This window comes from Balearica regulorum, chromosome 7 (genome assembly GCF_011004875.1).
Source record: "Balearica regulorum gibbericeps isolate bBalReg1 chromosome 7, bBalReg1.pri, whole genome shotgun sequence".
In the NCBI taxonomy this organism is placed as follows: Eukaryota; Metazoa; Chordata; class Aves; order Gruiformes; family Gruidae; genus Balearica; species Balearica regulorum.
Genome location: NC_046190.1, coordinates 9235036 through 9260935, shown reverse-complemented (window position 1 = coordinate 9260935; position 25900 = coordinate 9235036). Strand labels below are relative to the sequence as shown.

The 25900-nt window shown below is 40.8% G+C and overlaps 2 protein-coding genes across 3 annotated transcripts in view; one reads left to right on the top strand and one right to left on the bottom strand.

Annotated features, from left to right (window-relative positions):
* Positions 1–3331, bottom strand: part of ABLIM1 (actin binding LIM protein 1) — a 217852-nt gene extending 214521 nt beyond the window's left edge. Inside the window, exon 1 of the mRNA XM_075757837.1 lies at positions 3261–3331. The gene's annotated coding sequence lies outside the window, so the exon portion shown is untranslated. The remainder of the gene's footprint in view (positions 1–3260) is intronic.
* Positions 3332–6632: 3301 nt separating this feature from the next.
* The window catches only part of FHIP2A (FHF complex subunit HOOK interacting protein 2A), a 35033-nt gene continuing 15765 nt past the window's right edge, over positions 6633–25900 (top strand). Inside the window, exons 1-8 of one of the 2 annotated variants that reach the window (XM_075757829.1) lie at positions 6633–6902; positions 14370–14448; positions 16374–16543; positions 18882–18986; positions 19327–19449; positions 21887–21925; positions 23703–23996; positions 24853–25049. In XM_075757829.1, the coding sequence (XP_075613944.1) occupies positions 6858–6902; positions 14370–14448; positions 16374–16543; positions 18882–18986; positions 19327–19449; positions 21887–21925; positions 23703–23996; positions 24853–25049 (1052 nt within the window). In that variant the 5' untranslated portion in view covers positions 6633–6857. The remainder of the gene's footprint in view (positions 6903–14369; positions 14449–16373; positions 16544–18881; positions 18987–19326; positions 19450–21886; positions 21926–23702; positions 23997–24852; positions 25050–25900) is intronic. The other variant, XM_075757830.1, reaches the window with a different exon arrangement.

The following is a 25900-nucleotide window of genomic DNA, read 5'->3' as shown; positions in this document are numbered from 1 at the left end:
TGGGATGTGATAGCCAAAGGGGTAAGTGAGTGTCTTCATAAACTCAAACCAGTCCTGTAGCTTCAAATAACATCATTTGAGAACCAAGTGTGACAAGTGAACTGTTAAGATGATGGGGCGTCATGTGTAGCAACCAAAGCTTTTACAAGCCAAGTAACAAGCAGCAGTTAAGCCCAGAGGTAACATTACTGATTGGCATATGAATTCATTCTACACAGGATACACAGGGTTATTTTTTTCCCTAAAAATTGCTATGAGGGATTCTCTCTAAACCTTGCTGCTTTGTGTCCTACAGATGAAACCAGGTCATCTGTGTCCTCTGCTGCTGAGAGGCAGGTTCCTACCGTGAAGCCATGAATGGAACTCATCGGAGTTACTGGCCGCTTTCCTGGTGTAACAAAATACTGAAGAACATCACTGGACTTTTGTCATCTAACTCTATGGATAGTGAACACTGGAGAGCGTTGTGACAACAGTATTTGGGCCCTTCAAGATAATTGTGCCATCAATAATTTAAAATCAATCATGAAGCCACTACTGAGTAGCTCACATCATAAACATTTTAGACACTTCAAAATTAAGACATTTTACAATGCCAAAATTTATTATCAGACTCCATGAAATATTTCAGTTATGCCTCAGGACAAAGATACATGAATTGAAACTCTGACAAAAAACTACTTTTAATTGTGGACTAATGCGAGAGATCTGAAAGTTTCTATACTTGCATAGTAGTAGTGAGTCTGAACTATTTTGCATAACACATTGACTATCAAGATCAGCTTTTGCTTATGATTAAACAGATTATCTGATGACATTTTAGGGATTAACAGATTATAGCCCTAAATCCAGAGATGTAAGTAACAATGAAATCTTATTATGCATTAGAAAACAAACAATGCAGTCAGAGCTGATCTGAAAATTACTCAGAAATCTCTTAGGAGGGTCATGGCTAAGCATCTAAATTCTCTCTAGAAATACATGCAGATTCTGGTTGCTAGACTTCCCTCTCTGCAAGTACACAGACAAATGATCCAGGGAATCAATTTATAGCAGGTGGACTGCTCTATTTTTTTCCAATATTTTGTTGCAAAATCCAGTTCTATGTCTATTTATAGCACATTCAGCCTCTTGCAGTCATTACAGTTGCAAGACAGCATAAACCCAGAAGTTTATCCTTAATCTCTTTGCTTCAAGCTTCCACTACCACGTGAACAAGTAATCTTCTGGTTCTGCTAACCTGCAGACTTCAGTGAAATTGGCTAAGATCTGACTAATCATACCTGAGAGTACTTTATCTGGTTTCAATAATTTATTATATGCTAACACTTGCAGATACCGTATGGCAGTATGGTATATTTACTTCTAGAAGAAAGCTTGGATTATAACACTTCTAGTGCAATAGAAACATTTGAGGAAACCATGACCTGTTTGGAAAATAAACGTCTCATTTCACTGTCAACACGTACTTCTGACCTCCTTGTGGTCTCCTTTACAACCCATTATATAAGCTAAAGCAGGGTAGTACAGACAGTGTACCTGAAGTACCAACACAATAAATAGCCTACTGGACATTGGGTATTTGTCCATCCAGCCCAGTATTGTGTCTTCCACAGCAGCAATGAGTAAAAATATACTTGCAGGTGTGACAGGTAAGCAACTACACAATAGATTAATGACTAGGAAGTTTGTAACCCATCAGAAGACAAATGAATGTCTCTACAGAAGGAGCAGATATGCAGATGTGGAGCAGGATGCACAGACCGGGAAATGCATGAAAATGGGATTTAAAGAAATACTACATGAGCTGATTACATGGAGTTACTACTGAATCAGCAAGGAGGGAGGTGTTGCACAATGCTGAGAGCACAGACAACCAGTAAATGAATGATGGAAAATGACAGCAAACAGAAGCACATATGATACAAGACACTGATTAAACTTGGGAGAAGCATAGCTTGGACTTCAATCCCACTAAATGGGATAGATGCTTTTTGGTATCCAATGCACAGAACTCTTGCTTTCTATAATAAAGCCCAGAATCAGAACAATATGAAGATCATTTTAAACATCTCTTTAGCCCTCCTCAAAAGCAGAGATCATGCTAAGCCACTAACACTTCATTCTTTATTTCATCCAAGTAGTCACTGAAAACATAGATGTCAATCTGGTTATTATAAACACAACAAATTCCTGCACAGAAGATAAACACATATTATGCAAAGCTCTGCCAGCATGTTTTCATTCTAGGATAATGTGTTGGTTTTGCGTGGCAAGCTTTTGGTAGCGGGGGGGGCTACAGGGGTGGCTTCTGTGAGAAGCTGCCAGAAGCTTCCCCTGTGTCTGATAGAGCCAATGCCAGCCGGCTCCAAGATGGACCCGCCGCTGGCCAAGGCACATCTGCAGACACCAAGGTCAGTGCAGAAGGAGGGGGAGGAGGTGCTCCAGGCGCCGGAGCAGAGATTCCCCTGCAGCCCGTGGTGAAGACCATGGTGAAGCAGGCTGTCCCCCTGCAGCCCATGGAGGGAGGATGAGGGGGTGTAGCGATTCCACCTGCAGCCCGTGGAGGACCCCACGCCGGAGCAGGTGGAGGCACCTGAAGGAGGCTGTGACCCCGTGGGAAGCCCATACTGGAGCAAGCTCCTGGCAGGACCTGTGGATCTGTGGAGAGAGGAGCCCACGCCAGAGCAGGTTTGCTGACAGGACTTGTGACCCCGTGGGGGACCCACGCTGGAGCAGTTTGCTCCTGAAGGTCTGCACCCCGTGGGAGAGACCCACGTTGGAGCAGTTCATGAAGGACTGTCTCCCGTGAGAGGGACCCCACGCTGGAGCGGGGGAACAACGAGTCCTCCCCCTGAGGATGAAGAAGCGGCAGAAACACCGCGTGATGAACTGACCGTAACCCCCACTCCCCGTCCCCCTGTGCCGCTGGGGGGGGCGGAGGTTGAAGCCGGGAGTGAAGTTGAGCCCGGGAAGATGGGAGGGGTAGGGGGAGGTGTTTTTAAGATTTGGTTTTATTTCTCATTCCTCTACTCTGTTTTGCTTAGTAATAAATAAGATGAATTCCCTCTCTAAGTTCGGTCTGTTTTGCTCGTGATGATAATTAGAGAATGATCTCTCCCTGTCCTTATCTCGACCCATAAGTTTTCTTTCATTGTACCTTTTCTCCCCTGTCTAATGAAAGAGGGGAGTGATAGAGCGGCTCTGGTGGGCACCTGGCCCTCAGCCAGGGTCAACCCACCACAGATACAAAAATGTACCTTCCAAATCCTCAACCACTCTGAAGCAAAAGTCCAGACTGCAGGAAGTTCTTCTGTAATGTAGACAAATACATCCATTAGAGACTGGCCTGGTGCCATCAATCTAAATATCAGAGAGATTTTCAGATAGAAAGGCTAGCACATTATCTCACTGTCTCACTCCATTTAAACTGATTTAATCTAGACAATTTCATTAATTTGTAAGAAGGAGGAAAGTTCCCAAATGCTCTATCAATTAAAACAGCCTTGCTTTCAAGCTGTGTCTTAACTCACATTCAAGCAAAACACTAACTCACTGCATGTGCCAACCCAAAAAGAGAACTACCTTGCAAAAAAAAAAAACCCCAACCCCAAACCAGCAGAACTCTGCTCCTAAGAGTATTAAAACAGGTAGCGATACTTGTTTTTATTTCAGTGGAAACAATACCAAACATGAGCAGGTAAAGATTTATTGTTGCATAAGACATGACATTGGTAGCCTGTCCATAACTGAGTCATCTCCAATTGAATCACCTCCAGTGACAGCAAGAAGTATCCCAACAGACTGTAACCTCAGCTGAGCTCTTTTGCACTGACACTGGTGAAAAATTTTTTTTCATTAGTTTCCAGTGATTTGCATTACTACTGGTCTGCCCGTATTTATCTAATATTCCCAGATATGAGAAATACCTCCATATACTTGAGAAATTTGAGACTACTTTAAAAGACCATTAAAAACCCCCCAAAAAGGTATCTACATTTTGCAACATATATAAGCACCACAGACTGGATTCTGCAGTATGGCTACAAATTCAAGCTCAGTATATTGGTAAGTAAATGCAGGGTTATTTGCAGAGACTCAATTTGTTTAATAAGCTTAGGGATAATCATATAATTGTGATATTGGCTTCGTTTCCTTTACTTCAAGGCATTTCATATTAAGAAGTCCTAATAAGAATTCACTTTTACAACCAAAACTGAATTCCAACCACAATGAAATGTTCTGTTTAAAAGAATGTTTTTATATATATATACACATCAGGCATTCTTACAATAATAAGAGACCCTCAAGCATTAGAAAAGCTTTACCTCACCATCTGTGAAGAGGTGACTTATGATTTCATAAATTATGAAGTACACTTAGGAATACTCTCACTGTTATAAAACTGTCTCCTTTCATATCTTCATGATATCTTACTGTTTCTTTATTCATTCTGCTGCTCAGAGATGGGAAGTTCCAGGCACATTCAAAAGACATTTTTGTAAAAAACAAATGGATTGCAAAGAACATTTTAAATTATCATGTTCTCTTCGATACCTTAATCAAGAACGTGTGCCTTAAATCTACATTTTCTTCAGAAGTGATGCAGGATCCAAAACAATATCTATGGTGAGAGAATGGGAAGGTCCCCAGTAACACGGCAAACACTCTCACATTGATGGGAGGAAAGCTGTACCACTACTCAGCCCACTTGCTGACAGTATGTTTGCATTCAAACCTACACCTCGTCATTTGTTTTTCTTTTTGTAATGAAAGCATACAAACCTGCAATACAAACCACATAAGCAGGCTGGATGTAGCTCTGGAATTGTACTTGTCTTATAAATGAAAATAAATATAAGTATTTACATATAAAAATGTACATAAAAATTAATAATATTCTGGATGTATTGAAAAACTATAGTAGACACCACTTAAATTCATCTGAAGAAGGGTTTGCCTCATAAAGCACACTTTAAAAGTCTAATAGAACTTTTTATGTTAAATCATAGAAGACAGCCACCTTCCAAATGCAGCATCCATCCAGTTAACAATTCCCTAAATGCAGAGATGGTACATACGTTTCATCATATGACCACCCACATAGAAAATTTACATTTCCTAAGAACCTCTATAGACTACAACTTGACGAACCCAAAATAAGCAGATTTAAAAAAAAACAAACCACACATAATTACCTTTTACATTTATGTTATTTGATATGTCTGGATTTTGAGAAGGCACTTCAGCAAAGGTGTCCACATACAACTAGTATTTACTTCCATACAGTACTTGGACTGTAGCTTTCCATGCCTGCAAAGCATAGAGGTAGTAGCAACAATCAGTACAGCAGAATCATTAGTAAGACTTCATCACAAGACCAACCGTCATAGTCAGACTTCCCAGATGACACAATTTAAAACACGGAAGTTAAATAATAGCTTTGTCCTGTCTTTTGATTCATCTCTCTCTGCTTGGTCCTAGCATATGAGGAAGTTGGTGTTCACTCCTCTCCAAAAAATTAATGAGAAAGTTTCACAGGTTCTCTTCCCTTTCCGATACTGGTCTGTCACCTTCCCAACATTTCACTCAGCTACCCCAGTGCCAAATCAATCCTGTTCCCCTACTTCCATTTGCCCAGCGCCCAAACATTATCCCATTAATTGTAGCTGTTCCCAAAACATCACACCGCTCACCAGCTACATCGATAACCTCTGCTTTCCCACCTTACCTCTGCTTTTCCAGCGGCATGGGAAAATGGCAGGGATGAGCTTTTTCTCTGAGGTATTTGGCTTGGAGGTGAAGTAAAGCCCCCTTTGTCTCCTTCAAAGCTCTGGGGGAAAAACCAGCAGTGAAACAGGTAACGTGCGCACTGCCACAAGCCCTCTCATGCTGCGGTACACTGCACGTCCCAGAAGGACCACGGCCAGGCAGGACCGTGCCACCAGCCCCACCGGCCTCTCACCCAGCAGCACCAAGATGTCACTGACTTTCTGAGCTTATCACCCCTACGCTGCTTTGTGGAGAGCTGGGCATTTCATTGTTTCCCTGAGGGCCTCACAGTCCCTGTAGACAGTGTCAGATCCCAACCATCCCAGCAGGCAGCAAGCCGGGCCGTTGGCCACCCACACCAGGGCTGCTCCTTATCTGCACCACGGTTGCAGGCACGGGTGGAGGCGGCTGTCTCCCAACCCTCACGAAGCAGAAGGGCAGGTGTAGACCTGGAGACCTTTGCCGGAGCCTGATGGCAGGCCGCCGGGCACGGAGACAGCGGCAGTAGGCGCACCTTCCCCCTCACCTCCCTGCCCGGGAGTTGCCCGCAGAGGCGGGGGCCTGGCCTGGGGCACCCAGAGCTCTTTGCCCGCTCCCAGCCTTGGCAGTGTCCTACACTGCCCACAGCCTGGGGGGCCGGCAGAGAGTCCCTGCCCTGGGCAGGCTCGGCACAAGCGGCCCGGTTCGGTCGACAATACCAGGGCCACGGCTACCGGCTCCCGCCCGGGCGGGACGACGGCGCTGTCGGCCGCCCAGGCCCACGGGCGGAGCGGGTCAGGCTGGGCCGGGCCTGGCCGCGCCGCCCGGCCCGGTGTCCCCGCGGCGCGGCTGGCTGCGTGCGGGCGGTGGCGGCCCCTGCAGGCCGCGCCGGGGCGGACACCCAGAGCCTCGGCAGCCGGCGCCGCAGCCCGGCGGTGTCAGTGCCACGGTGTCCGCCGCGGAGCGAGAGGCAGAGCCGGCGGCCGCCCGCCCGCCCGATCGTCGCGGCCAGGCCCCCGCATGCAGCCCTCACCCTGGAGCGGCGCCGGCGGATCGAGGAGCTCTCGCGGTCCTCCCGGCAGCGGCTGCTCCAGTCGCGGGACAGGATGTTCTCCAAGTTCACCTCCATCCTGCAGCACGCCGTGGAGGCGGTAAGGCCGCCGGCGGGCCCGGCCACGCAGCGCCGGGGATGCAAGGCGGGCCTAGCGGCCGAGTGGGCCCCGCGGGGAGGAGCGGCGCGGGGGGCTCGGCCCGCTCCCTAAGCGCGGCGCCCCTTCTCCGCCGCCTCCCCTGGGGCCTGCTGCTGGGCAGGGCTGGCGGCGAGGGGCCCCGCCGAGCCGGCATATCCGCCGGCAGCCGCAGCCCTGCCGATCCCGACTCGCCCCTGCCGCGGGGCAGGGGGGGGGAGGCCGATTCGTCCGGGCTAGCCGCGGCCAACGGCGGGCCCTGCGCCGTGCCCGGGCAGGGAGCGAATTGCCCCAGCGGGACGGGGCTGTCGAGAGCCGGAGATGCCGGGAGAGGAGGGAGCGGCCTGCTGCCCGGGGCTCCACAGCGGGCCCGGGCGGTCCCAGTACAGTCCCCTCGGCCAGCGGGAGCACCCCCCGGGCTGTCACCGCCGGTAACGTGCCTTCCCGGTAGGCCCCGGTGCCCCGTGCTGAGCGTGAGGGCTGCCCTTACCCGGCCCAGCCATGCCGGCTGCTTTCTGCAAAACAAGTGAGAAAGGAGGTGAATTCAGGAAACTCCTCAGGATTTTCTTCTTGTCGTGACCAGCAGACAACAGTCGCCATCTCCGGTGCTTTTGTGTGATGTTGTCTCTTCCAAACCGATGTTTTCATCCCTGTTTTCTTTTTTAATTGGACAGTGTGGAGGGGGGAGCCGAGGGGACGTTGGGTTGTGTGTGTGCAGCTAGATTTCATCATGGAGGCTCACACGTCTGTGCCCATCGCCGTGCTGGGGGGAGGAAAGCAGCAGGGCCTAATTCTGAAGCTGCCATTTCTGCAGGCAGCCGAACGCTGCCTGCTTATCAGGACTTGTTTACTGTCTACACAATTTATTTTTGTTTGCCTTTTGGTGAGGTGGAGTCCCGGTAGTAATGTCTCTGGCTTTCAGCACCTTTCTCAGTAAGCAAAGATGCCTCAGTTTGAAGAGGTACGTGTTTGGTTAGGTGCTAAAAACTGGTAGTGAAATACTGCTGGAAATGAAGGTGGAAAGCCTTGAAGAAAAATGGTTCAGATGGTTGAAAAAGGAGCCTGCAGGCCAAATCCTAATGGTTGCAAAAAGAGCCTGCGTGCCAAATCCTACCTCATGTGCAGGGTACCCTTTTTGCATTAATCTATGCCTGGATGCTCCTAATACTTAACCATATGCTTGACTTTATTTGTGCTGTAGTTCTGCAGTCTTTAGCAGGACTATTCAGGTTCTAAAATTAAGCATGTATTAATTAATTGTAGGTTCCTAGTTTGCTCTTTTAGTGCAGTTGGAAAAAAATGTTTTAAATAATGATGAGACAACTAATTTGAAAACTGTCTACGACTGCATACCAGTGTCTTCAATAGACAGTGCTTTCATTGGAGAAGAAACAGAAATTAGTGGCTGCCTGACTAAAGAAATCTTGTTATGGTGAGCTGTGCAACATTTTGAGTAAGAGTGGATGACTGAGTGATATAGGAGTGGAGGAGAAGTTATTTTTTTAGGGCTACTGATTCAAGATACCTAATAAAAGTTATTCCTAGAAGAATGTTTACATTATTGATGGCATGCAAAAAACCAAACAGGAGTGCATTTATTTGAGATCCATAAAAGACTGGGAAAAATGAATGAGTTGAATGGAAGAGGGGAAAAGTAGCAATCGTAGGGACTAGATGACCTTTTTTTAATTAAAAAGTAAACAAAGCCCACAACCAGATTGATAACATCATTTTGCAAGTGACTGCTATCAAACAAGGTGCTATATATTCTTGCGCAACTCTGGTTTTCCTTTTAGAATTGCCTCGCCCTGCTAAGAGTGCTGTGATGGGCCTTCTGATAATAAATACTGTGCTGAACTGCATGTATGGGGTTGTTACAAATACCAAGCACCACATGCTAGGAATGAAACATGGAGTCACAAAAGCACGAGGATGTTAAGAATGTTTATTACTTTAGCTAGGAAGTTTGACCTAGTAATTCAAACGCAGAACTAAGAAATAGGAACTTTTAACCAGTTTTGGGGCTGTATGACTTTAGGTCATTGTTTCATTCTCTCTTTAACTAAAGAATGTGGGTTACTTAGCTTTGCTACTCTGAAAATGGTGTAAATCCTAAATATTAGGTAAGTCCACCTTGATGTTGCCTGCTGTTTTCAGAACCTAGAGAATTTGGAGCTGCATTTTTACTTGCTGTTATTGCTGCAAAGCAAGTATAGCTCGTGCAGCCTCAGGTGGGCTCTTTCAGCCCTGAATATCAGCAACGGAACTGGCAGCTAAAATGTAAATTCTCAAAGGTTTTGGGTGTCTATCTCCCAGAGAAATTCAGTTGCAGCTGAACAGTTTTCAGCTGAGCTGGACACTTCAATACAGTTGAAGTGCCTAGGCTTAGCTTTCATTGGTGGAACTACTTTGAATCAGAATTGTTCCTAGCCCTCTTCTGCTGTAGCCCTTCACCACTGTCGTTTCTCCTCCACATCACTTAGATAATGCTCCTGTCCTGTCTCAGGGCCCGTGGGCCTGCAGACTTTGGAGAGACGCACTTAAATAGTAAGAGTTGCTGTGTTATTAGATAATCGTTGTTATCTTACCCTCAATGTGTCATCTCTCTGAGCTATGACGAGGAGTTCCAAAGGTTGGCAGTGTAATAGGAGTATTTGCCTTTCACTTGTGAGTATTACACTCTTTAATTGACTGCCTTCGTGACAGGACTGTGATGAGGCAAACATAAGGGATCAGATGCTTTTTATTAAGACTTTTTCTTACCTTGATTAACTGAAAACTTTCCGTCTTTTCTGCCTAAATTGTCCAAGTATGTGAAATATTATTCCTGATTTTCATTACAACTGAATCCTAATTTTTTGCCACCTCTTATGCTGTGTCAATCTCTAGATTTCTCTGCAGCATCCAGATGAGCAAGCACCACTGTGGTATTGTACCAACAGAGCGTCCTTAAATCAGGTTGAGTGGGTTAGTGAGAATGGTGGAGGGCACTGCAGTCTTTGTTCTGTTACCTTACTTCAGGGCAGAATAGAAATGGTGTTGCTTTATGGGGTTAATATTAATAAATTTGTGGCAGTTTATGTATGGCTTGTCCCCAAGATAGTTTCTCTTTGCTGTGCATTTCTGATATACTTTTATCCCAAGCATATTCCAGGAGTGCTACATTCTCAGCAACACACAAAATTTAGTGTACAGTAACAAAGCAGTGAGTTAGACTTATTTTTTCTCTTATCTTGTGCTCTTCATTCATCTTTCTCTAGACAAAATAGCTTGTGTGTAAAGCGGTCACTTGGTATTCAAAGGACTTTTGTTTCTATTTGATTTGGGCTCTCAGAAGTTGTTTCATCTTGTCAACTCAAAAGGATGTTTTTGAGCTGTGTACCTTGAGCAGGAAAAATACAATTTTGGTTGTTTTGAATTTTGCAATTCGCTTTTGTATCACTCTCTTGGTATCTGAGAGTGAATTTAGATTTTGGTGTCTGATGCACGTTTTTGGGACCCTTCTCTACCAACCTATTATTCCACTGTATCTCTTAAACTGATACCTTAACATACTTTTAAGTAGATGCTTTTCTGTTTATGTTTTGAGGCAAAACTGAGCTTTGAAAGAAACTGAGTCACTTGCTACAAAGTCTTTGTAGCAAAATCTTTAACTGCTTTATTCTTCTTGAACCCACTTTATTTGATGTAATGACCTGACATTACTGATTGTTTTAACGTTGTGCTGCTATTAACAAATTATGATGACAAAATTTAATACATGGCTTGCAAGCATGTGCAGTCTTAATTTTACATTAAAAGCAGTGACCATTATAAACTCTGTGCATTCATCAGCTGAAGAAATAAAGTAAACCTTCAAACATTAGTCCTTTTTCAGATTTTCCCTCAGGGCAAACATTCACACTAGTAAAGTAGTAAGAAGAAAAACGTGGAGGGACTGCTGTAGTTTTCCTTGTTTCAGTCAGGGGAGTGTGCATGCACTTCTCCTTCATTTCTCTTTGACCCAGTTTCTGCTTTTTTTTTTTTTTTAAACTCTGGCATCTGGCCAGACAGTACCTGTTATTCTTTTATACAGTGGGTTTTTTTACTTTGTGAACTTGTCCAAAAGATACTGAGGGATATCACCAGCTTCCGTTTTTCCATTCTTTTCAGTATTGAATTGCACTTCTGAAAAGCGTACATGAAAAATATGACAGTGTTTTTTACATGCACAAAGGAATTGCTGTTAAATACTGAATTTATAGGTTTCTTTGTTCTTGATGATTTTTTTTTCCTGCCTAAACACAAATTCTATATACTTTTGAAAACTACGTGGAATTGTATTTTGGACAGATTTTATAACGAGCAGACTATAGTTGTGGTCAAAGATCTATAGTTCTGCTGAGAACAGCACTTTTCCTGGAAGGAGTGGGGTTCGATATTAGTAATGTATTGTCACCAGAATGATAAGGCAGCATGTGTTAAGTTTAGCTCGTAAATGAGAACACTCACTCCCAGGAATCTCGACTGCTGGAGTTGGGGACCAGATGGAAGAGCTAATCAATGTCTGCTCAAATGGGCTGGTTTTTAGTAGTGTTCCCTGAGTTTTGGCTATTTGGTATACCAACACCCACGCTGCAATCTTTAAGATGTTGGGCTTTGCTGGTTGGGGTTTTTTGGTTCGTGAAGGAGGAGAACTTCACTTTGAGATTAGGAATCAATAGCTCAAAATTATTAAGAAAATATGTAATTACATCAAAATTAATTAATACAACTGTGAGAAATAACTGCACTTTTACGGTAATTCCTTCAAATTAGACAAATAGGAAGAATTAATTGCCTTCACAATGAATTTTGTTTTGCTTCAGAATCTTTATACAAGTAGGTGTATTTTTACAAAAGTGTGATTACTCAGATTGGCAACTGTAAAGTATTTCATCTCAGCTGGTAGCTAATAATTCATCCTAAAATAGAGTCTACAACTTCATCCTAGAATTACCTGTCCTAGTAGGGTTAAAGCATGTCAACCAAGTGTTTGGGAGCTTACATTTTTCTAATGCTTTCCAGTGCTGGGCTTTGTTTATGCCTAAGCTGGTATCTTAGTCTTGGTCTTTACCTCATTTTTGTATCTGAATAACTAAGTTAAGAGGGTAGGGCTGGGTTGTTTTTTTTTTTTTCATTTTTTTGTCAGTAAAACCCTTCTCTCAGAATAATACATGGCATTGCTGGAGTTACTTCTCTGTTAAATATTCCCTGGAATAGCTGTGCTGTAAAACGCAGATTTATACTAGGTCTGTCTGTGGTAGGAAGAGAAATTTGGAGGTGGAGCTACTTTAACTGAACAAGTGAAAAATTACAATTTTTCTATATTACTCGGAGTTGCTGAGCCTGGTAGCCCAATGCAGGCAAAGTTGTCACAGATATCACCAGGTCCAGTTGGTGGCAAGGTTGATCCTATGTTCCCAATAGGCATGCATGTACACACAAGCATAGGTGCACACACATGCTAATGGTATCTCTGGTATCTCCATTTTGCAGTCCTTGATCAGAGAATACTCTGTGAAATCACTGAGTATTTTAATCAAAAAGGGCAGGACCTGCCCCTGAATTACCTCTTCACCTCTGAGAGGAGTCCCTGGAGGCTGTTTGTCTGTATCCACAGTTCTCTCCCGTGGTGGATAAATTATTGACAGTGCTGAGAAGTGAAATCCTTTTCCTGGCAGTGCTCAGGGGCACTAAATTCGTCTCGAGGCAGATGAGGCTAGAAGAAGTGGAGAGGAAAATCACATCAGTCAAGGATAAATCTTTAATGTTATCTATCTCTTGTTACTTTGGAAATAGAGTGGTCTGAGAGGCCTGGTGTTCCTCAAAAGTGGTCTCTGTGTCATTCATCAGCCAGAGTTGAGTTGTCGGTATAGTTTTATTACAGAAAGATGCGAAATTACCATTACATTGCTTGAAATACACATCTACAGCAGCGAGTGTGACATAGAAAGCATGATAAAAATACCATGTGCTCAGTTTTCAGTTTGTTCAGTTATTCTTCTGAATATCAATAGCCTAGTAAACTTCATAGTAAAATAAACTAGTTTTGTCCAGTGTGTGGCATCCTGATATTTATTCTGTAGTAGCTGGTGTGCTAAAGTGCTACTCTCAGTGCCCAGCCATGGAAATGTGGAAGACTTAATGAGTCCGCAGACTGTCGGGAAATGGATAAGCAATGTAAGTTTGATTTCCTAGTTGCCATTTGTGAGGGCACATTTCCACACAGGATGCAGGCATAGATAGTTACCAAGCACTACTACTTTTTTAAAGTCTTGCATATCAAAGTCCTGTGTGCAAAGGGTCATTAACAATTAGCGTTCCACTTTCTTATCACAGCAGGGTGTGCTGTTCATATACTGGGCTTTAGGTCTTTGCCAAGACAAATTTAAGTGTCATTAAATTCAAGGATCAGAAAAAACTGATCTGGAAGACTTTCAAGGCTTTAAAAAAAAAAAGCCTCAAGCAAGTAGGATTAGACCTCGGTAATAACAGACCCTCATATGATCTGTTGAGTGGTGGGGGGGTTTCCCTATAGGACTGCTGATTTTACCAGCTCTGAACATTTTATATTGTGGTCACAAAAATCAGTGTTTGCCTCTACTCTCACTTTGGAGAGCAGAGTGGTAAAATGATCGTGGTCCTTCTTTTTTCACTTGCTGCCTGTGGTGTAATGGGCTGCAGGGCGCCCAGTTCTCAAGCTCAGTGAGGAAGGAGCAGTACTGATGTTGACAGGGTGGGAGGCTGTGTTTCGTTCTTGCAGCACACTAGTCATGCCCAACCAGCCATCCCAAATTCCTCCAGAAAAAGAGGAAAATTCATTTTCTTTCAGAAATTAAGTAAAAAATGTATTTATATTAAAAAAAAAAAAGAACAATCTGTCATGGGCCTGGTGTGTAAAAAAATGAAACAAAGGTCTTTTAAAAGTTGTGGTTAACAAGAAAAAAGGCATGGTAAAAATGATGTGAAGCAGCTCTTCAGTATTCTCAAGGGAGCAGAGGGAGAGAGAACAGAGCATACAGAAAGGGAAGATGGTATCAAGAGCAGATGTAAAAGAACATGGGGTTTTTTTCCTACAGAATAAAACTCGAGATCTAAACAATTCAAACCTATGTTTCTAGTGTTACTTTGCTGTATGAGCAATTGCTTTTGTTGCTTCAAATAGATTGTCTGGTCTTAGGGACATCATAGAGATTATTACTGGTGTTCACAAGCTAGGCAGTATGACATGGGGCTCATGCCTGGAATAACGTATGTAGTCCTTGTTAAAGGTAAACGAGCACGGAGTAAGAATTGTAGCTCTAGTTGAAGCAGTTTACTTCCAAGTATAAGATAAAATTCAATTTAATCTCTGAGGAAATATGTTTATTTCATTCCTAACTGGTTTTGTTTGTTTGTTTTTCCCCATAGCTTGCACCTTCCCTTCCATTACAAGAAGATTTTGTTTACCACTGGAAAGCAATCACCCATTACTACATAGAAACATCAGGTAAAAGAAAAAAAAATCTGTTTTTGTCTCTTTATTGTGAAAACTAGAATTCCCTAATTTCCCTCATGAAAACTAGATTAAGAAACACTAAAATGAGTCATGTATTTTATCAAAATACCAACAATAATCATTAGTAAGTAAAAATATTGTGTACCTCCATTCATCCTGTAAGAAGTAGGCATGAAAGACGACCGAAGGAATGTCTTCTTTCCTGAGCACCTTGTAGAGAATTCTACCTTTTCACATCCGACCCAATTTCTGTCTTCACATTTTCTGTTTAGTCTAAACAGACAACTACAGAAATGTAGTCCCTGCTGTTTACGTTTTTATTGTTTTGGAACAGGAATTTTCTTTTTCTTTCCAGGGTTTTAACAAAAGTAATTTTGTGGTCATAGATTTTACCAGGCATATCTGAATGCTGTGTGTTCAGTATTAGGTATTTTTTCTTTAGTGTTTTGTCTCCATGAAAGGTATTTGGATAACATAGCTCTGAAAAGTGAATTCGTGAGCAGATTTAGAACACATTTTGTTAATACTTATCCAGACGTTATTCTGCTCTTCTAAAAAGTGGGTGTTCTGATGAAATATGACTTTATCTTAAACTTTTTCCTGGTTTCCTACAACATGTATGCAACATTTAAATTTTTAATTTTTGTTCCTAGTTATTAAGCTATTATGTTTTAAAAGTGAATGTTACCATGATTTTCTCCAGGTTATTACTTCTGCATTTCTGCTAGAGTAGCTATTGAATATGTGTTTGTGTCTGGGAGTGGTGATCTTGTTTATGTCAATATTTACTTTTACAAGCTGAAACTCGACCCTTGTTTCTAAATACCCATCTTTTGGAACGCTATGTGATGTTTCCTAAGGTAGAAATGACAGGGTGGTAGGGGAAAACTGATACCTGCGATTATGTGGTGCAGAATAAAAGCTGACCTGTCTCCTAGACTTCCAAAAGTCTTGTGAAAAACAAGTTTCCACTCAGTGGATATACTTCTGTCCTCTGCAGCAGGAACAAACTTATGCCTAGGAAACTCGAGCAAAACACTGTAGGATAACTGGAGGTTGTAGAGACCAAAATCACTCTGATACGGCAGTTTTCCTTTGTGATCTTGTTGCCATTTGCATGCAAGCGACAGTTATTTTTAGATTATTGCATAAGAAGTAGTAACCATTTCCCTAGTGGGGTATTTGTTCAAGTAGAATTTAACTGAAAAAAAAAAAAAAAAAGGAAAATCTCCACGTGTGGACATGCTCTACAACATGTTAATGCCAGCTCCCATTGCCAGTGGCATAAATCTGTGACAGTTTCATGACTTTAATATAATGAAATCAGTCTTACCTTTTCTGTCATAAAGTTTGAGAGAATGTTATCTTAATGCAGAAAGTATAAAAGACAAATCAAAAAACTTTTGAAGAATAGCACAGAGTTTGGGTTTTCTTTGTTTTTATCATTAGAAAAAAACTTTTATTTAGTTATCTAGTTTGTAAAGGAACTGATCAGCTGCAAATTAAGCTGATGTTAGAGGCTGTTTATAGATTTCAGAATACTATGTGAAGAGTCAAAGAGGAAATTACCAAGACAAGGTGGATACTAACCAGAGCATTGAGAGTTGAACGTTTCTCTCCCTAAACTTGGTTTCTGGCTGTAAAAGTTTTCCTTTTTTGACTGTGTAATGTTTTGAAATTTGGCATTTCACCTTTTCCCCATTGCAAGGTTAGATACCTGCCTAGTGCATATTCCATTTTATGTTTCCAGATATGGTTCTGAAAGTTCCATTTAAGATATGTTAAAAAACTTACATACTCTACATAAGAGTCTTTAAATGAGTGGTCATGTTTTTAAATCTTAAATTTGGAACTGAACTTAAGAAAAGTGAGGACAATATTCTAATCTTTCTTAATTGCACATCTCTTCTATTTAGATGACAAAGCTCCTGTGACTGATACAAACATTCCTTCTCACCTGGAACAGATGTTGGATATTCTAGTTCAAGAAGAAAATGAGAGGGAATCAGGAGAAACAGGACCGTGTATGGAATATTTGCTACATCACAAGATTTTGGAGACGCTCTACACATTAGGAAAAGCTGATGTATGTACTTCTCAGCAGAGCAGATTACCTTTTGTGTGAGCTGCTAATTGTGATAGGGACTGAAGTTCTACAGTAGGTGGTAGTGTGGGACACTGAACTCTAGCAAATAGCTGTTTGCTTATGTTCCCAACATATTACAAATAACAGTCTTTTACAAGTGAGATCAAAGAAGTGAGACAACCAGTGAGATCCTGACTAAGGCAGAATCCTGAGATTTGTTACTCCCTGCTCTGATAGTACTGACTGTGAAGCTAGAAGTAGGAGAAACGTTTTTGTTCAGTCTAGAATTTTTCTGGCTTCTACAAGACAATATTATCTCTCTCTGTCCTTTGTTAAGTGTTGGGAGATTCTTGGGTGAAAAGTTCTGTATTAAATACAAATTTTGTTTAATTTTTCTGAATGTGATGAGTTACTGCTCAGAGAGACTTCCATGTCAGAAAGCATTAATTTAAGCTGATCCACAGACAGCTTTAACATCTGAGTCTTTGGTATGAGTGCAGCCCTTGGCACTGTTGTCTGGTTCTTCTCAAGTCTAGTTTGTGGCACAAGTGCAATTAGCACTTCATGGCCTTGGTGCTTTCTTGTTGATATATTTCTTGGCAGACTTATGAGCTGAAAGGTATGGCGTTGGATGGATCATGGGGTACATTAAGTTGGCAGCCCTCATGCTAGAGCTTTTTGTGTCTGGGTACAGATGCAGTTAGGAAAGCATGGTGTGTGCTGTTCCAAGGATAAATGGAGCTATCCATATTTTCATTCTCAGTCAGCCTTTTACATGTCGTCGTGAGTTCTTAATCTGCTTGATTTACATATATAGACAATGTAGGGTACTAGCTGTCAGAGACTGGAACGATCCTTGCTCTGGGAGGACCAGAGCTCTATAATTCCTGTTACTATACCAGCTGTCCTATGATTCACAGATTCACAGATTGGTAGAGTTGGAAGGGACCTCTAGTGATCATCTAGTCCAACCCCCCTGCTAGAGCAGGATCACCCAGAGCATGTTGCACAGGATTGCATCCAGGCGGGTTTTGAATATCTCCAGAGAAGGAGTCTCCCTCTCTTGGGCAACCTGTTCCAGTGCATGATCAGGCTAGGTTACCTGACGTATTGAAAATACTTGCTCAGAAATACAGCTTGTTCAGTAATCTGTAAACTTTGTCAAGAAACCAAGATGAAATGGAGACATATGTGAAGGGGGTAATTAGTCGTATGTTTCTGAGAGTTGAGAGAAGTCATTTCCCACTCATGCAAATATGCCTGTACAAGCAATTCTTGTACAGCCTGTCTTTATACTTTGCCACTTGTGAGTTGATACATCTGAAGTAAACACACAGTTCAGTGCTTGCAAGATGTTGCAAAGATCTGTTGTAAAAAGAATAATATCCCTTCACAGCAATCACTTAGACTTATTACGTTAGTGTAGAGGCACCCTGGTAGTACACATTTTGCCATTCTTTTTAATGGATTGCTTCACAACTCAGTGATAACTAGGGATTAATAATCTAGGCATAATTACCTTGGAAGGAGAATTACATTAGACAGTTGTCATTCCTGGCTGTTGCCGTCCATGCTCCATTCACCTGTGCAGTGAACCAGATGAGAGAAATTATGTGGGTTAAAATTAACCTACGGAATATCAGCATTTATTAGCATGGTAGAATACCTTAGAGTCAGGGGGGATTTAGCTAGAAACAAAAGTACATAAAGGACCACAAGCCATCAGATCTCATGGAGATAGGAAAGTACTTTTCTGTGATGTGATGCATGAGGGACAGTAGAACATGGGTCTGGATGTTCTGCAGATATTTGTGATTTATATTCTGCTAAATCTCAGGGAAAACAGCAGCTTTCTCTTGTCCTGGAACATTTGTGGATTTATAAACACTTTATCTGTGTAAGGTTAATTGCTTATGAATTTAAAAAACCTTTTGTAGATATTAAGATATTTATAGTTTATCATCATATATTTGTATGTGCTGACTCACTGAATTGCTAGATTTTGTGGCACAGTCAGCTGACCTGTAGCCAGTTAATTCAGAGTTAATTATCCCCTTATTGATGGGGAATATTTCCTGAAAAGATTGGTAGAAGTCTTCACTAGAACAATTAACTGAAAGTATGAACAATTTGAAAAAGAAAACAGTAATGAGATTGAACATTTTTTGTTGATCTCTGTTAGTATTCATAAAAGTGATGTGTTAACATGATGATTTTTTTAAAATACTTTTGCATAAATTATTGCTGTTTAATTAGTGATTTTGAGTGACAAATTTGCATCTATGTTTCTATCCACATTTGCTATATTTTTCTTATTGTTCATCTGTTTTTCTTTCAGTGTCCTCCAGGAATGAAACAGCAAGTTTTGGCTTTTTACACAAAACTTCTTGGAAGAATACGGCAACCTCTTCTTCCCCACATAAATGTGCATAGGCCAGTGCAGGTACTGTTCAAATTTTAAGTAAACTGTGTTTTTGCATGGCAAGTTTCTCTTAGTCTGCTATAGCTAATGGTATCTTTTCTTCCATTGTTAAGTGACTTACTGCTCGAGTGTAATATCAGTTTTAATGTATTGATGATTAGAGCCTTGAACTACCACTGCAAAGCAAGTCATAAATAATAAAGAAATCTTGTTCTTAGTAATCTAAATCTAGTGCAAATGTTCAAGTCAATAATTTTACATCATTGTAGTATGTATATAGAAAAAGAGGCCAGTCCATCATTCCTGGAAGAAGTTCTAGCTTACTCCCTGTCTTAATTGTTGATTTTTCTTTATGTGACAGAAATTAATCAGGCTGTGTGGTGAAGTTCTGGCAACACCAACAGAAAATGAGGAAATTCAGTTTCTCTGTATAGTATGTGCAAAGCTGAAACAGGATCCCTACCTTGTCAACTTCTTCCTTGAGGTGAGTAAATCAAAATTTTCCAGGTGTATCTACTGCATCAGTGACAAAACATAATAGAGAACTGGAGGTGTCACATTGTGCTTCATAGCTTAGTTTTCATTCACTCTGTGATTTTTTTTCCTGTGATACTATAAGTTTGGGGTTTTTTTCTTCCAGAGACATGTTACATCTGATTATTTTTACTAGAATTTCATTCAGGGCTTACAAATATACCTGTCTGAGGTCCTTATCCTTTGTAGTGAAAGTTCCTTTAGAGTAGGGATTTCTTATGTTGTTTTGTCTTCAGCCCAATGAAGACTAAGGGACAGATTGCATGGGGCATTGAAACCTTGCAAGTTGCTAAGTGTTCTGCAGGATCGGGCCCTTATTTGGTAGTGGCACATATGGTCTAGCTGCAGTGCCAGCTCACAATCTACAATATGACATTATTTTCTATCTGTAAGAAAGCCAAATATCTTTACTCCCTCTTCAAACTTAACATGTGGCATTGATGAAATCAGAGTGGGAGGAGAAAGAATTTCTAGACTGACTTTCTGTTCCCATTTAGGAACGTATAAAAGTTTAATTTATAAAAGTCCATTTAGAAATGCCTACTGTTCCCACTTTCATGTTTTCTATGGTGACACAGTATCTGTTAAACATGTGATACAGAGGTGAAAAGATATAGATGGTGTGTCCTCCAGGAATATTTTACAAGCTTTCCACAAACAAGATCTGTAACAGCAGAGGCTTTTAAACTGCAAAGATACATTATTTTCCACTGAATATAAGAATATCACTAATAAGTCAGTAGTAAAGAATCCATCTTGAGGGTTTTTTAACCTTAATTAAACACCACCCTGTTTGCCATTGTATCCACTGTAATTGTACAAGCAGTGCAAATGGTGTAAGGATTGAAAAGTTAGTATATAAACATTGGAAGCACTCAGAAGCAAACTACTAGATAAATTACATGCAGAATATGGTAGAAGTCCAAACCAAGATTACTTTATGCAAGTTGTATGGTTTGGAAAGAACCTTATGAATGACTATTATACTCTCAGGTTTTTGAAATCAAACCTGAGAAACCCAATCATAAGAACCACAAGTGTTTTGTTAGATACCAGTGTTCTTCCCCAAAATAGCAAGATTACAGTAGTAAAAATCAGACATGGAAAATCAGATGATTCCACAAAGAGATCTCTAGTTTCACAAAATGCTGGCTATAGAGTTCAAGCAAGCTGAAGAACATTTCTAGTAGCTCCGGTTTTCTTCACAGCATCATTCTAAATGTCATAGCCTAAGGCATATGTCTTTACAACTTCTGATAGTTGTTTCCAGATAAGGTATTTGGGGTGCAGAATTGTCCTTTATTAGAATACGATATTCTGGTTGTTCACATCTATGCCTCCTAGAGGTGTTATTGTTGTGACTTGAGAGCTGTTTCTGACCTTCAAATGCATTAAAGGATAAGTTTACAGAATTCTGTATGGCATTTTTCTCTCAAATCTCCAACACATATAAACCGAAATGCAGATTCATCTCTCCAAAGCAGTCTGTTAGTTGGGCTTCCTTCTTTGACTTTTCTGATCAGTTTCTACAGTATTTTATGGACATGAAAAACTGAGTATGTACAAACCCAGGATTTCCTTTGTACGATTCCATATCAAATAGTTTGTTCATAGAATGCTGTTTATATTTTAGTAAAATCTTTCACCTATATTGCTTAAGCAATGAGGTTATATGGCATAACTGTATCTCTTGGGAAAATTACTTTTGTTGTGGAAATAAGAACTGGAAAAACTGCATTCTAATTCTTTAAACCTTTAAAATCCATTTACTAATTTTATTTTGGCTTTAATTTATTCTTTCCTTTAAACTGAGTTTTCCTAGTTCTTGTGTAGAGAGAAAGAACATACATAGGAATGTTTGACTTACCACATCCATCTCAGTCATCATTTTATGCTAACCTTGTTACCTCATGTTTTTCCTTATTTGTTTATTCCTTAGTTGCCCTATCTCATCCCATCTTATGAGAGAGACTCCTTGTAACTGATTGTTCCATGCAAAGGGACACTTGATTCTGTTTAGATTTCTGCTCTTGAGACTTTAAACAAGTTCTAATGTAGTGTCCATTAAAAAGTTGTACCTTCGTTTTATAAAATGAACAATAGCTTCAGTATTCACTTCTACTTTCATTACTACAAATTACCAGCTTTATATTTCTCACCATGCATTAAGTGGAGATTCTTATTAGCTGTGATATCACTAGATTTTTTTTACAGAATTCTTTTTTAAATCTGTCTGAACTTAGGGCATCATCCACCACAGATTTTGAAACTCCGATAGTTACATAACACGAAAATACAAAAACGTATTTTTATATTGTCTGCTCTTTGTTGATGTTGAATTCATTAGAAAGCATTGAATATGTGTTTTATGTAACCTTTTCTATTAGGTCATTCAGGATCCTGTTTTGCACCTTTGCAGGAGGCAGGTGAGCAGCTAAGCTGCAGAATTGCATGATCAGACAATAGGAAGCTTAAATACATGCAAAAACTCTGTCTGTGTGTTGTTCAATGTACAGACTGCTTTGTGTCACCTGCAACGTAGGAGTAACGAGCTATGGACAGATTTCCAGGGGCATTTACACATTTATATATGTTAGGTCTTCTCATCGATGCCTTAGCTAAACAGACTATCGCCTTTCAAATGACAGAAGAGTCCAGAGAAAATAAGCTGGTGTAAGATAAAGTAAGAATTTTACAAAATGTTATCTAATTCTTGGAAAAAAGTAGCTTTTCTCTTTGGTAACCCTGCCTGCTACTTCAGCAGCAGCAGCAGCAGCAGTGTATAACACAGGATTGAAATGCAGTTCCAGCCTTTAGTTCTGCTTTATATGCCAGGCTCATCGCTGTGATTCAGATATTCCCATATATTGATAAAATATATGGGAGGATACTGGAGGACTACAGAAGATTTAGGGATAGACAGACACGGTTCAGACAGACACATTTTGGTTGCTTTGCAGCCTTATGCATTTCACACTGTAAAAAAACTCCATATGTTGAAGGAGTAATTTTTCTACTGTAGTCAGAAATTGTACTTATTTTATAGCCTGCAGTGTGCTGCTTTTACCACTGGGTTGCCTCTCCAGGGAATTGGTTATACGAGTGTATCACAACATTCAGTACAAATTCTCCACAAAGAATGCACATCAATCAGCAAGCATTCACAGCAGTTCTCTAGTTTGCTGCCTGTAACTGTCATGTAGTTAGTCCCTGCTGGTTTGTATGTACTAAACGCCATTAACCCCAAATGGTTACTGTTTTAAATTATTAATGCTTGAGATGTACTTGTAGTAATTTTGGTGTTATATAGAGGAGGGAAACCATTTGGATTTATAATCTCACTACTCACTTGCAAAAATGTCTTGTGCTGAAGTCTAATTTATGGTTCTAATAAAGTATTATTCACCTGTGCTTATGCCAGAAGAACACTGAATTCTTGCCTTGCTGTGAGTTTCTTCTTGGTATCACAGAGCACAAATTTAAATGTCTTTTTATGTGCTGGAGACAGATTTATGGGAAGACAGATGGGTTGCTTTCTTTCAGGCTAAGTAGAGATGCTGCGTAGCTTCCGAGAAGGTTCTCTGTGATCTGTTGTAGTATCCAGTGTCCAGTGCTAACTTCTGGTATCTTCTGTCCATTCAATCTACTTGACTTTTTGTTCATGAGAAATGCAACCTGAGAGTACTCTGCTGTCATAAAAGATGTTTTTTTCCCTTTCTTGTTGAAGATAAAATCTCAAGAAGTTTAGAATGAGTTTAATTGTATGACTCCAGCTGGAATAGTGTTTCATACATTAGATGAATTTGAAGCCTCAACCTAGAAAGGAATGTTTCGTAGTGTGTGCTGAGGTCTAAAGGTGCGCTGATAAGGTAAATGAAAAACTTCTATCAAACAGTGGGCAAATCAAGTGAATACGTGCCTTCAGCGGTGGAGAGAAAAAGACGCCATCTCTTTGTAGATGGCATATTCAGCCTTGAAACAAAGAAGTGGTGCAGGGCTTAAGGGAAATTTAAGCAGATTAAAAAATGTTCTAGGTTTAAAAACTTCCACACTTCTACAACCCATTACATTCTACATGGTTACTTTATCCAGCCTTGTAGAGAGCTCCTTCAAACGTTGATGTAAAAAATTTGCGTTTAGTAAATTTCTGCTTCAGGATCAACAGTAATTTCAACCGTGTAATTCCAATAAAATGCTTTGCAGAGTAAGTTAAAAGCAATGGCTTCCAAAGGATCCGCAAGTGTAATCACAGAGGACATGATAAAAGGCCAAGACTCTTTGCCAGCAGACACGGGACAGCCCATTCAGCCTGAAGAAACACCGAGTGCTGCTGGAGCGGAGCAAATGGAGAAGGAAGATGACCTCCTGCAACAGGCGGATGATCTCTCTTTCAGTCTGGATGAACTAAATGTCACATCATCACCTGAGTCCTCCACTGTTTGTCCAAATCAAGACTATAATTTAGTGAATTCTCTACTAAACCTCACTAAAAGTCCCGTGAGTTGGTTTTTTGTTCTGTTTAACGTGATAAAATGAAATAGTTTGAATGCTATGTGAAGTGGGCAGAGGGAGTGAATATATATGTATGCACACACTGTATTTTAACTACAAAAAGTAAAATGAGGTTGGTTTTGCAGGCAGTTTTTGTAAATTGGCAATTTTCTTTGCCAATTCAGATTAAAGTAAAAGTATTATTTTAGAAAATTAAAATTGAGTTTGTTGATGGTAATGTAGGTGGTTTTTGAGCAATTTGTATAGGATGTCACATGTTTCACAGATAAGCTACATAGGGTAATCATTAGCTTAAATATACCACAAGAAAATATTTTAAAAACTACTTTCAATTGTACTGACTTAACCAAACCCACTTTTTTTGTAAAGGCACCGGTCTATCTCTAGGGGTTTGATTTCTTTAAACAACTGCTGCATGTCTTACCATCCTCAAATTCATCCTCATATTCTTTCAGAAAACTTAGAGGAGGGCTGGGTAAGCCTGTAATTGCTACAGCAGTGTTGAGGGCAGAAAACTGAATCTATCGATGTACCTTGTTATTGTTAAGCGGTAGTTTACATTGTCTAATATCTTGGTCTTAAGCTGACCTACAGCAGTAGTTCTGTCAACCTGAAGGCTGCAGTTGCATTCTTAGTATTTGACATGGATTCAGGTGACATTCTTTATTTTGTACTATCCAAATTCAGTAGAAATAAATTGTAATCACTGGAAAGGCAACAAAAATAAATGCATTCACTGACTGTGGGGGAATGGAGAGGTTTTATTTGGGAGATGTTTGCTTCTTGATTTCAAGTGAGCTTCATTCACCCTCTGATTAATTCTTCCATGCCCTTCTGCCAGGACGGCCGGATAGCAGTGAAGGCCTGTGAAGGCCTCATGCTTTTGGTGAGTTTGCCAGAACCAGCAGCTGCCAAGTGCCTGACTCAAAGCACTTGTTTATGTGAATTGTTGACAGACAGGCTGGCCACCCTCTACAAAGCCCTGCCTCAGTCACTGGATCCCTTAGACATTGAAACAGTGGAGGCAATTAACTGGGGGTAAGAATTTTATTTTTGTATTTAATACCCAAGGTGACTTTACACCCCTCCCTAAAACTAATTTCCTGTAGGTAGATGAGATGTATAAAATACTCACACCCCCATGCCAAAGACTCAAGAGCAGAGCTGAGATCCCAGCTGCAGCATAGTGGTACAACTTCAGGCGTCCGACGTATGCCTGATTTCTGATGTGGGGCCAGGTTTGGCTGACAGTCCTGTGTAGAGGTTCCTCAGGGGGGCAGGTTTTTCCACTGAATTACATTTACATGCACAATTTATAGCGGTGTAGCTGCAGCATCAGGTACAAATTATTTTCTTGTTCAGATGTTAAGGATTTAGGAAACATAAACTTCTCACTATACACAATGAACACTGTAAGCTGCTGCAGGGGGCAGAAAGGATGTCTTTGATAACAGGCTGTTGTTGCAAAAATTTTGCAGTAAAAAAGAAGAAGGAAAGAGTTACTGCGTAACTCATCAGCATGAAGCAAAAGATACATGCCTGTTATCGTAACTGCTTGCATGTTAGATTCTCAAAACATTTCTCTTCCCCACTCTGCCTTCATTATTATGAATTGCTCATGGTCTTTTAGTACTGAGACAAAAAGTAGGTAGATGCAAAATAACTACCAAAATTTCTGGTCATTGGAGTTTGAAGTTAGAAGGGGAAAAAACCACAACTTTGAATGAGATAAATAATTATTGGACTGCTTTACCAAAGAAAATGGTGAATTTGTTATTCTGTAGATCCTTTAAATTGAGATACATGTTTTTTCCTGAAAGAAACAACCTAGTTCATGTATAGACTGTGGTTTTGCTGTACTTGATTGGGGTTGCTTACAGAGTAGAGAA